The 12,787-nt window shown below is 38.4% G+C and overlaps 1 protein-coding gene across 8 annotated transcripts in view; it reads right to left on the bottom strand.

Annotated features, from left to right (window-relative positions):
• Window positions 1–12,787, bottom strand: part of CNOT1 (CCR4-NOT transcription complex subunit 1) — a 98,083-nt gene that overhangs the window by 74,107 nt on the left and 11,189 nt on the right. For all 8 annotated transcript variants that reach the window (XM_027857907.1, XM_027857903.1, XM_027857905.1 and 5 more), the window contains exon 2: window positions 8,582–8,856. In XM_027857907.1, coding sequence (XP_027713708.1) covers window positions 8,582–8,683 — 102 coding nt within the window. In that variant the 5' untranslated portion in view covers window positions 8,684–8,856. The remainder of the gene's footprint in view (window positions 1–8,581; window positions 8,857–12,787) is intronic.

A 12,787-nucleotide genomic window follows, 5' to 3' on the forward strand; every position in this document is an offset into this window, starting at 1 on the left:
AGGGAGCAGTATATGGGTCCTGGTGGTATTATTTATAGGGATTGTATTTTGATGGTTGACTTATGTATAGAAAATACAGTACCCAAACATTCACAAGTCAGCTGCTAAATTGGAGATGATTTACTTCCCAATGACATGCATTTCAATTTTTGGAAAATAATTTTTAAAAAACTACTGCTTTCTGCCATAGTCACAAAATAAATCATTGATTTACATAAAACACTCATATCTAATATAGATCCTCTAAAGAACTTTTTTTTAAAGTTTAAAATTAGCTGAGGAAGTTTGGCTTTGAGAAATGTGAGGAGTCTCTTATTATTTTAAATTCATTATTTTGCTAGAGCTTATTTACAATTTAATCTATTTAAAAAAAAAAAGCTTGCACTGCAAATCCTAAAAAACTCTTCCAGGCTTCCCACTAAGCTTTCCAGAGGGGGTTGATAGAACAGGCTGAAGGCCTTCATCCTTTTCTTCCAACATTGGAAGATTACTGGTGGGGCACTCTGGCTGTCCACCTGTACCTCATTCTTGACCATGTAATCAGCCTATTTTCTTTTCCTTTCATATTATACTTGATAATATCTTTTACAAATGTCTTCCTGAGTTCCTTATTGCTTATAAGCCTGTTCACACCCACTTCTTTGCCCTCAGTATGGACACTAATGTTAATTCTTCTAAGGCAGTTGTATTCCATATCTCAATGCCATAGATCAAGTGGCTGACTGTCAGTATTTTTTAAAAAATAAAATAAAAATGGGTCTTCACTTTGTGAGAAGCTTGCTGTCAGCAAAGGAGCCTTGCAATTTTCCTAAGTTGATTCCCCTCCTTCTAATCAATGCTGGACCCACCTTGTTGTCCATCTATACCTTGTCTCAGATGTACCCCAGTGTGCAAGTTACCTGGGCCAAACAATAATTTTGCCCTGATTTCACTATCTTAAAGTGATGATCATGATGTCTGTACTTCTAACACTAGGCTTGAGAATGGCTTGAGTTTGATGGCATGAGACTAGAATGAGTAGGTTTCCCCACTTCTGGTCAATTCTGTCAGTTGAATGTTGAATATCACACAACAAACATGTATTTCACTGTTCTCTTTTGTAGTGTGTTTTAATTCTGACTCCAAATTTTTGCATTTTTACTGCAAAAGCAGTGGTAGCTGTTAGAAAGCACACTTCAATTACATGAAGGATCATTCAAGCCCACAATAAAGCAGGATCAGTCACACCAAAGCACAAAGTAAAGTGCAGCTGAAAATGAAAAAAAATGTGCCAAGAACAAACTATTGTTGCAAAAAGCCTAATTAATCCTCAGAAAACAAGCAAGGCCCTTCAGAGGCCTCTGGCCTCTGGAGTCATTGTTATTGATGCTTCTACAATGCAGTGTAGCATTCTTATAGTTAGAAGAACCAAAGACTAGAATACTGATGATTGGAAAGAGAGTGATTTTTACCGATGAAACTCAGTTTTTCATTCCAGTATGTCCTTGAGAACCAGGTACAATCAGAATATGTGTGTGTGTGTGTGTGTGTGCGTGAGTGTGTGTGTGTGTGCGTGTGTGTATGGTATGAGAGATTTTTTTTTTTACTTTCATTGGCATGAAAATCTTGTCCCTATTGAGGGAATGATAAACTCCGATAAATACACCAATACACTGTAAAGCAGAATTGTTTCAGCCCAAATGGGAACCTCTCCAAAGGGAGGTGAAATGCTACACCACGATCTTGCCACAGGTGATAAATTGGTTAAGAAAGTTACCCAAGAGACAGAGTAAAGCTTGCTTCAATGGCCATGGAAACTTAAAAAATTTGTCTCAACACCAATGAAAACCTTATAGATTATGTAATCAAGGCCAAACTTGGGGAAATTGGACTAGTCAAAGTATGCTTAATCTCAAATATGCTAAAAAGTAGTTTCATGATGAAAAATTAAAGAACATGTCAAAAATTTATTCAACTCAATGTCGAATATAAAATACCAGCTTAGGACTGAGAGGACCTGAGTGTTCTCTCACATTTATTACCTGTGTGACCTCATGCAGGACACTTGACCTTTTCTGAGCCTATTTCCTCCTCTGTATGTAAGAAGAGGAGCTGAACCAGACATCTAAGATTCCTTTCTACTTCACTTCTAAATCAAAGGATTACAGATTCACAACTAGAAGAGTTCAGAAGCCATCCAGTCCAACCCCCTCCTTTTTCAAGTAAGGAAACTGGGACCTAGAGGTTCCTTACTCAAGGTCTTACAAGTAATGAGGGTCAGACATGGGATTTGTGGGGCAGCTAAGTGGCACAGTGGATAGAGCTCTGGCCTTGGAGTCAGGAGGACTTGAGTTCCAATCCGGCCTCAGACACATAACACTCACTAGCTGTGTGACTCTGGGCAAGTCACTTAACCCCAACTGCCTCACCAAAAACAAAAACAGGGATGGGATATGAATTTAGGTCTACTGTCTCCACTCAGTGCTCTTCTCCCTGTACTATGCTTCCTCCACAATCTGTGAAAATGGTGAGCAAAGACAGTATTCATAAATTGTTATGGCTAGAACAATACACATGCATGCACGCACGCGTGTGACACCCAGACTTGAAGGAAAACACAGTAGTGGCATGACACTTGGTTTGGAGTCAAAGGAGCCAAGCTGAAATCCTCACTATCACTTGCTACTTTAGGTAAGTTTGGGAAGAGCATAACTCCCTAGGACTCGATTTCACAGCTATAAAATGAAGCATCTGAACTAGACGCCCCCTTCCAGCTCCAGCTCTATTATCCTACAGTGCTTCAGGGTTATACTCCACCGGCATAATCTTTGCAAACCTATGGTAACTTCCAAAACACCAGGGGAAGATTATTTCACTAAAGATTCTCAGTGAATCCATGTATTATCCCTAATAAAATGCACTAATGTCTCTCACTTTTTACTGTATATCCTTCATCACAAACAAGTAATATAGGCAATATTAGAATATGGATACATTCTACTACCATTAGCCATTCACTCTTACCCATATTAATAATGAGCACGTCCTACCAGCTTCCATTTGCCTACAAGTTGGCTGAATTTGACTTTAACAGCTACAAGTACAAAGTGTTTAACGTGATATACTTCCAGAAGTCTTTCACCCACCCTAAAAACTGATGAAACAAGTAAAAGCAATCTGATGAAGAGGTTGGGGGTCTGAATGCAGCTCTGAAAGAGGTAGCCAGGGCCCAGGGATACACATGTAAAATTATTTCTGGAAAAAGGCACCCAGTTCAAAACTGTTAGTGGGGTTTCTATTTATCAAGGATCATTCAGAGACTTTCAAATGGTTTAGAAAGAGTATCATTCTTTTGTTCTCTTAATCACTTAAACCACCTGCCTTAGTAGAAAAACAACTGTTATCTCATTCATCCTTAACCCATTTCTTCCTACCATCCTCATGGGACACCAGAGTATACAGTTCTTTAGGATGCCATGCTACAGGTTTATTGGAGAAGTTAATCAACAGACTAATAGACCACAGAGCTCTTTCAGATTTGGTTCCTAAATGACTGCCAAAAATCATACACTGATCTTTACTGGACAATTATCTGACAATCAGAACTCAAGCTTAAGCTGTTACCTCTTTTTATGCTCTCCCCTACCCAAGTGAATGTCAAATGCCATCTTGGGATCAGTGTGACCAATTCCACAATAAAATCCAAAGGCAAGAAAAGTCAAATTGATAAGACACTTTCTTCTGCACTGAATGAATGAAAGAAAAAACATTTATTAAATGATTATTATGTGCCAAGCTCTATGCTAAGCACTGGTGAAAGGAGCTTACATTTTAATATGGGAAGACAATACACATAGAAGAAGTAGTAACCAGGAGGTAATGTTTGGTTAGTCAATAAACATTTAACAATCATCTACTATGTGCCACATATCATGCTAGGTGCTGGGGATACAAAAAAAGGCACAAAGTACTTGTTGTCAAGCTCAAGATCTAATGGGGGAAACAACACAAAAACAACTACATGCAAACATAGACAGGATATATTGGAGATAATCAAGAATGAAAAGTCACTAATAGTAAGGGAAATTGGGAAAGGCTTCCTGGCAAAAGGTTGGATTTTTAGAAACTACGAAACGGAGAAAAAGAGGGAGAGAATTCCAGGTATGGAAGATGGCCAGCAAAAACATCCATTAGTCAGAAGACATGGGTATGTTGTTCAAATAATAACAAGAGAGCAATGTCACTGGACTGCAGAAGATGTGGATGTTGGGGGAGAAGAGAGAGGAGAAAGATGTAAGAAGCCTGGGAAGGTAGAGACTGGGGCAGATTATGAAGGGCTTTGAATGCCAGATGATATTTTATTTGATCCTGGGGTAATGGAGAACCAGCCACTGGAGTTCACTTCGGGAGGGATGGGGGGGATATGACATGATCAGACAGGCACTTTAGGAATATCACTGACAGCTGAGTGCAGGACAGACATGGGGAAAGACTTGAGGCAAGCAGACCTACCAGCAGCTACTACAGTAGTCCAGCTACGAGGTGAGTAGGGCCTGCACCAGAATGCAGACAGTGTCAGAGGAAAGAAAAGGATATATGAAAGATGCCAGGAAGGTAAAATCAATAGGCCTTGGCAACAGATTGGATACGGGAGTGGAGGCAGAGGAGAGTAAAGGATGACACCTAGGCTGTGAGTCTAGGTGGGTGACTGGGAGGATGGTGGTACTCAACAGCATGGGGAAGTTAGGAAGAAGGAAAGGTTTTAAGAGAAAACTGAGATCCGTTCTGGACAAGAAAGTTAAAGGGAATTGTGTCTTGTTAGTTCTTAATCTCTGCCTAGTGTTGTCTGTCTCCCTCTTTGGGTTCCTTTTGAAATAATATTCCCTTTAAGGTTAACAAAGTATTTTCCTCAAAACAACCCTGTCCGGTTGAGTAGTTTTGACCTATTTCACAAATGAGGAAAAACAGACTAAAGAGATGTAAAAAAAAAAAAAAAAACCAAAAACCCCTGAGGGAGAATTGTATAAGCAAAACGACAGCATGAGCTATACCATTTAGTTTCTGTGCAACTGGCTGGTGGCCAGGGTACCAAGTGGTAGTTTGGGAAGAGTTGCTCTACCACTAAACAGACAAAAAGCCACAATAACTGTCTTCAAACCATGCACTTCAACTTTCACCGACAGCCTTCCTGCCTCCACCACACTTTCTAGGATAGAGGGCACTTCAATGCCTTTTCCCAAGCCCCAACCCCCCCCCTCCGAAGGTGGTAAGATAAGACACACATAAGCATTAAAAACTGAGACTAAGACAGCCCAGAAAAGCTACAAGAGAACAGAGAATTAACAAAGCCTAGGAAAGTCAGAAGCACTAAAGCTCAAAACAAACCGAGGCTGGCAAAGGAAGCAAAGGACCATGAACAAGTTTTTTAAAAGGTATCTTGTGGGGAAGCTAGGTGGTGCAGTGGATAGAGCACTGGCCCTGAAGTCAGGAGGCCCCGAGTTCAAACTTGGCCTCAGACCCAAACACTTAACACTTACTAGCTGTGTGACCCTGGGCAAGTCACTTAGTTTCCCCTCACCCCCCCAAAAAAAACTATCTTGTTCAAAGCAGACAGGGCAATTAAAAGAGATGAGAATACAGGCACAAGTACTCAAATGCTCAACCCTCATTCTGCTATGGGAAGAACACAACAAAAATGGCTCATGGGCAGATGACCTTCCAGAACACTTCACTACGTATAAGAGTATCCAGTTGTCCTTAATGAATTCACATCATGAAGCCCTGACTACAGCATCCCAGAGAACTGAACATGACTGCTGGGTCCTTGTCCTTAGAGAGATCAAAAAAAGAAATGAAGTTAGTTTGACATAATCTTCTCTTGACTCTGCCATCATCTCTTCCTTTGTTGGTGTTCACTAGCTTCTACATGTGTTAGAATTTTGTCATGAATTGAAGGCATGGTTACCAGTCCAGTTCACAGACAGGACTAGTGAAATATGAAATACAGGGTCTGTATTTAATAGATGGGTAAACTGAGTCTCAGAAAGGTTAAAGACTTGTTCGATGTCATAGCTAATAACCAGGAAAACTAAAACCTGAACCCTACAGTTCTAGCCATCCTTCTATTCTAGCATGCTGAGCTGCCTAAATTCCAACAAAGCATTTAACACAGTTTTTCATCTCATTCTTCAGGACTAGTAGAAGGAGGTAAATTTGGAACCGGCTGAACAGCTAGACCCAAAGAGTAGACATCAATACTAGTTTATTAATGTTAAGTAATAGTTCAATGTCAACTTGCATAAAGGCATGGATGGTTATATGCTTCTCAAAATCACAGAGGACACTAGAAGGGATGACTTATTTCTATAACACTGTGACTTGTAAAAGCTCTTTTCTCACAATTATGTGAGGTAAGAGATATATCAAATACTAAGAACCCTTTTATAGGCTCTAAGATTAAATAATTTGTTCATGATTGCATAAGCTAGTAAGTGACAAAGGCAGGATTTGAACCTAGAGATCCTCTGACTCCAAAACTATCCCCTCTACCCTGGTGCCTCATATATTCAATAACAGAACCTAGGAAACTCATGCTAGAATTAAAATACTGGGCTAAATAAAATTTAATAGGAATAAAAAAGCCTTACATATGCGTTCAAAATGAGAAAGAAATTTCACAAGTACAAAATGGAGATGGTCTAGCTAGATATCAGCTCATCTGAAAAACACCTAGAGATTTTAGTCAACTACCAGCTCAAAATGAAACAACTGTGTGATACGGCAGCCAAAAATCCCAGATACCATCCTTGTCTGCATGGAGAGAGGCATAAGGTACAAAATTACAGAGAGCCACATCTCACCATCCATTGATCTGTAGTAAGACCAGATGTTAGGAAGGCATTATTAAGCTAGAGAGTATCGAGAAGAAGTTAAAAAAAATGGTAAAGGGCTTTGTGACCACACACTATCGAATCTGTTGAAAGGCCTGTGGATACTGAATTGAAGAAGACTCCCGGGGGATGTGAAAGCAGTCTTGAAGTACTTCAAGAACAAAGATTAGAACTACCATCCAGAAGAAGGGCTTGCCAAGGGGTGGTGGGTTCTCCTTCCTTGGAGATCTTCCAGCAGAGGCTAGATGACCACGTGGATATGTTATAATGGGGATTTCTTTTCAATATAAATGGTTTGAGCTAGTGATTACGCTCTGCTTGTCCAGAGAGCTAAATTAGGAACAATAAATGACTTACAAAGAGGTAGACTGAGGTTTAATATTAAAAAAAGTTCCTTACAATTAGAATGGTCCCAAAGAGGGGGCATGCACACACACACACAGACACAGATGCAGAGCCTTCCAGCAAAGACTAGGTCTGATAAGATGCAGAGGCAATGCTTATTCAAGAATAGGCTGGACTAAATTCCAACTTTGCAATATTGTGGTTCTATGAAATCTGAGGCCATGCATTTCTAAATATATCTTAATGGGCTCTGAAGGTATCGCTATATTATAGGACGGTTTAATTATTATGGATATTTATTATGAAAACTCCAAGTCATGTAACCAAAAGATGAAGAAAAATTAGCCAGCACACACTGAGCATATTAAGGCAGGAAAGTTTCAGGAAGATTTCCAATAAAAAATATTTTGGAACTCAAAGAATATTTCATTTGTCACTTACATAGAATAACCGCAACCCCTAATACCAGCCATACACAGGATCAAGAAAATACAGCTACAATCTGCTCAGCTACCACAACAAAAATTTAGTTGCAAACAGAACATGTTGAAAATGCTTTCATTAGTAGAACTGTATAGGCATAACTCAAAGAGGCCACAAATCAAATGAGCTCTAATGCTAGCCAGACTGGCAAAATCTGCAATTCACTTCACCTTTATCTGCTATATCCATAAGGTTCAAAATAGGATATTCATACAAATGTCACTTTAAGTGTAATTTATTCTGTGATTAAATGCAGTAATACAGAAAATATAGTGCTACATACAGTTATAGGTGACTAATCCTAATTCTAAGAACTAATATAGTTCAACAACTTTTTCCAATTTTATTGCTTTAGCTAGAAACAACCCCATCACATATGATGCCAAAGAACAAAATGATTCTGGCAGCCAAAATAACTACCAAAAACCAAAACTACCAAAAGCTCTTGTACTTTTGTCTGTAATAATTATGTAACAAATAAAAAATATAAATTGTCATTTCAAGATTTTTAAATTAAGAATAAGGCAAGTTCAAAAGTCTTAAGTTAGAAAACAAGTGTCAGAAGATTTATACCTGAAGAAAACTATTACGTGTTACATCTTGGGACATGGAGAGAACTCCCTTAAAAATAACTTATGATTTAACATCCACTAAGAGTGCAACCAAGTAAATTGCTATTAAAATCAAAATTAGTAGACTGGCTCTTGAAACCAAAAGGAGATTCAATCACTGAATTCTCAATTTGAACTGTAAGTAGCAAACTAGGAAAAAAGTTGGCAGTAGTACCCTACAACACATAAGAACAGTGAGGTAAGCAGACCCAAAGAGCTTTTCAGTTTCCCCCTCATTTATCAAATGGCACAATCTCCTGTGGGTTTACTCACATGCTGTATTTCCTGCTGGCTGGCTCGGTAGTTTTTCTTGGTTAAATTATCCACCAGGTAGCTGATTTGAGACAAGGCCAGCGAGAGCGAGTCAAGATTCATTGCTGGTTGGGGCGGAAGCAGGCGGCCGAGCCCGGCGCAAAATCACCATTATTCCCCTTTAGTCACCTCAGAGACAGGTTAATTCTTTCTTGTAATTAGCCTATATCTGATTTCTGTAGAATTTCTTCAGTTCTTCTTTACCAAGGATCTTATTCGGTTCTGAAACATGGCACCTGAAACAGATTCAAAATTACAAATCATTTAATTTTTTAGAAATAAAAGTAGCCCACAAAAAAAATCTTTTAAAAAATTGAGTACACTTTACTTCTTTGGCCATCTCCTCAAAAGCAAGCTACTAAGCTGTTTCCCCAGCCAGAATCAGGATCAAACTGCTCCTTCTAAGGATATGTCAATCTACTACCCTGTGACTCCATTCAACATTCCTGTAAACTTAATCAAAATGCCTTTCCCCTGGGTACCACTTCCCTATATGTGTAGAATCCCTCTCTTAAAATTTAAGCTCTGTAAAGGTAGGAAAGGTTTTCCTTTATACATGTATCTTTATCACATGTCCTGTTCTGTATCTAGCCACTGGACCCAGACAGCTCCAGAGGAGAAAGTGAGGTTAAGGACTCTGCACAGCCCTCCCTCACTTAAACCCAATTCATTTTCATGTCATGGCATCGCCTCCCAGGTGTCATGGTCCTCTTCCTGAACGAAGGACAAACAACAACAATATCACATGTATTGTGCTTGACACTTAAATGCTATTTAAATTCATACATCCAGATAAAAGATACAAAGATGGGGCAGGTACAAGGAAAAAAAATAAAAATGAAACCAGATTAGCTTTTTTTTTTCCAAATCTTGATAAAAAAGGATTTCTGCATAATGATAGTCTGTTATGGTTTTCTAGCATTAAGCACTTCGGACTCGGCTGAGACACAGGCAATTTGAAATATCATTGAATAATGATAATAACTCCAGTGTTCTACCAAACAATGTCCTACCATTCACCAAGATTACTGTTTTCCATTATGTTTAACAAGTTAGCTCATTTTTGTTACAATTTATACATAATAGGAAAATATTTATTCCAATCTGTTAGACGTAAAAAAAAAAGAGAGACATTTATTCCACTTTTACTTAAACCTGTTTTCAACCTTGCAAAATTAACAGCCTGCAAAGCAAAGAATATACAATTTAATTCACTTGGCTACCAAAGCATTTCCTAAGAGTCAGATAGTTCTGATTGTTGTTTCCTTTAAAGTTGTACGCAGGACGGTAAAATACCTATTTGAAAAGCAAGGCAGGACCATTAGAATCACATTCCTTCTAACCGTGTAGAAGCTATTCAGTAGAACACAGCAAAACAGCTAAACTTAAAAGAAACCCATCAGTTTAATTCCAGCATCCTGAAGCATCACAGAACTGCCCTGTACAGAGCTGCCCAAGTTCTAGGAGAATTCACTAGCCACCCATTTCCTCTGCTCCCACAGCACTAGGTATGTCTTTATTGCTTTTGTTTTACACACTACTTTACATAACTAGTTCAAAGAATAAAAGGTAAAATCAAGTCTTAATGACTTTGATGGGGACAGTCTTATCCAGTATTGACTCAGAAATGCAGACAATGAAGCAGAGTGCAGAACTTGAGTTTCAGACCTAGTTCTCTATCACTAATTAGCAGTTTAACCTTGGACAAGTCACTTGAACACTCTAGGCCTCAGTTTCCTTATCTGTAAGATGAAAAGTTGGGAGGGAGTAAAGGATAACTAAAAAAAATCCCTTCTAACTAATTCTAAAGAATCCCCAAGCTTCATAATAGAAGCCTACTGCTGCATTACAAAGAGTACATTGTTCAGTAGAAACAAAGCAAATGTTTGTTTACACAGAGTAAAGAGTGGAAATGGGGGGAGATAGGCACAAGGATAAATGCAGGGTGGTGTACAAAGCATTGCTGCCTAAGGGAATAAATACTCCAGCTGTTTCTAGCTACCTCTAAACTGGAATGCAATAAGACATCCTAATATAAAAATATCACTATTATAAGTTAGCAATACCAACACAGGCTGTGTTCAGAAATTGGTTTCAGATCCACTGTGAAACTTCAAAGACATAACTCTAGAAACGTTAAAGACATATCTCTAGGGGCAGCTAGGTGGATAGCGCACCGGCCCTGAAGTCAGGAGGACCTGAGTTCAAATCCAGCCTCAGACCAAACACTTGACACTTACTAGCTGTGTGACCCTGGGCAAGTCACTTAACCCCAATTGCCTAAAAAAAAAAAAAAAGATATATCTCTAGAAACATTAAATTCACATAAGTCTAGTTAGAGCACTGTACCAGTAAAACTTAACTACTGTGTGGTATGATGTGTCTACAGAAAATTACATTTGGAACTTCATATCCAATTATTTTAAATAAGTAGAGAAGAGGAATTGTATTTCAGATTCCTAAATTAACAAGGATATGAACAGAAAACCAATGTGCACTGTAGTATGCTGTGTAAATTGCCACATCTATATATGAAGATAGGCTTATGGCAGCTGTTCAAAGTAACCCACTTATGCTTTAGGGTCTATATTGTCAAGAAGGGATCCATTTTTTTGGAGCAGAGATGGCTCATGAAATTTCAAACTAATCATCAAGCTCCAAGCCACTTCAAAGCAAACACTATGACAGGCCAAAGAAACCACCTGGTTAAGATTCCTGCAGTGTTCAACATTATTAAAATCAGATCTTTCTGAGCCAAACGATATCTTGCCATCTCTTACAAATTAAAATAAATGGTCTTGGGTTCCCCAGCTCTAATACACCTCTCAATTCTCCTACAAAATAATTCACAGCATTACGAAACTGCTTTGATAGTTTATCTATAGGTAAGAAGTATTCTTACGAAAGAGTTTTTTAAATCACCAGTTCAAGACTTTCAACGAAATGTCATTTTCTTAAGACATCCACTTTACAGGTATTAAAATACAATTACTGTATAAAGGAATACCATGCCAAAGGAAAGATACTCAGTATTTTCATTACTAAATGGACAGAGACTTATAAAACTTATTACATATTTTCTCCTTTAATATAATTCACTGGATCCAAAACACAGCCTTGTAAAATGAGACAAGGAAACAGACTTCTTATATTGAAATACTCATCCTAATTTTTGGAACTCAATTATGTACAAGGTACTGAGCCATGCACCCTGTCCTCAGCGAGCTCACAGTCTAGTAGTAAATTCAAGCCATGTCCACAAATAAATATACTATAGAATGGAAAATATGAGAAAGATAAAAGTTCTCACTCAAGGGAATAGATCACTTCCAGATAGCAGAAAAGGAAGGTAGGGTTCATGTTACGTTTTGTTGTTGTTCAGTCACGTCCAACTCTTCGTGACTCCATTTGGGTTTTCTTAATAGAGATAGAGTAGTTTGCCATTTTCTTCTCCAGCTCATTTTACATATGAGGAAACTGAGGCAAACAGGATTAAAAGTGACTTGCCCAGGGTCACACAGAGTGTCTCAGGCCAGATTTGAGCTCAGAAAGATGAGTCTTCCTGACTCCAGGCCCATCGCTCTATCCATTGTGTCACCTAGCTATCCCCATGTTATGCTAGCAAAGCTATTTTTTGCTACTATTCAATTTAATTCAAGGAACACGAATTAAGTACCTGCATTGTACTTAGGGAAATGCAGAGTTTTGATAAGACAATCTATACCCTAATGAAGTTCAGTCTAATAGAAAATGACATATACAACCATAATTCATAAATGCATTAGAGAGTTGGCTTCAGGTTGACATGGACCTCAAATGAACTTTCTACTTGTTAAGCAAAAGGGAACCACTGAAGATATTTCAGCAAAATAACGAGAAATTACATTTGGAAGATTAGTACAATGGGGGTGTGAGGAAGAAATTAGCTGGGGAAGAGGTAGGAAGACCTGTTAGAAGCGGAGTACAGGAAAGGAAGATACTAAGAGTAGGAACAGAAAAAAAGATGGACAAATAATAGAGAGAGAATAGAATGAAAAGAAATATGACCCAAGCTGGTTATGAAAAGGATCACACCAAAGTTTTAAACACAAGAAAATGAGTGAATGGTGCTGTCAGTAAAAAAAAATAGTGAGGTTGAGAGTATGAATAGTATGGTGAGAGTGATAG

The sequence above is a fragment of the Vombatus ursinus genome, unplaced genomic scaffold (assembly GCF_900497805.2).
Source record: "Vombatus ursinus unplaced genomic scaffold, bare-nosed wombat genome assembly UNPS02012515.1, whole genome shotgun sequence".
Taxonomy (NCBI): domain Eukaryota; kingdom Metazoa; phylum Chordata; class Mammalia; order Diprotodontia; family Vombatidae; genus Vombatus; species Vombatus ursinus.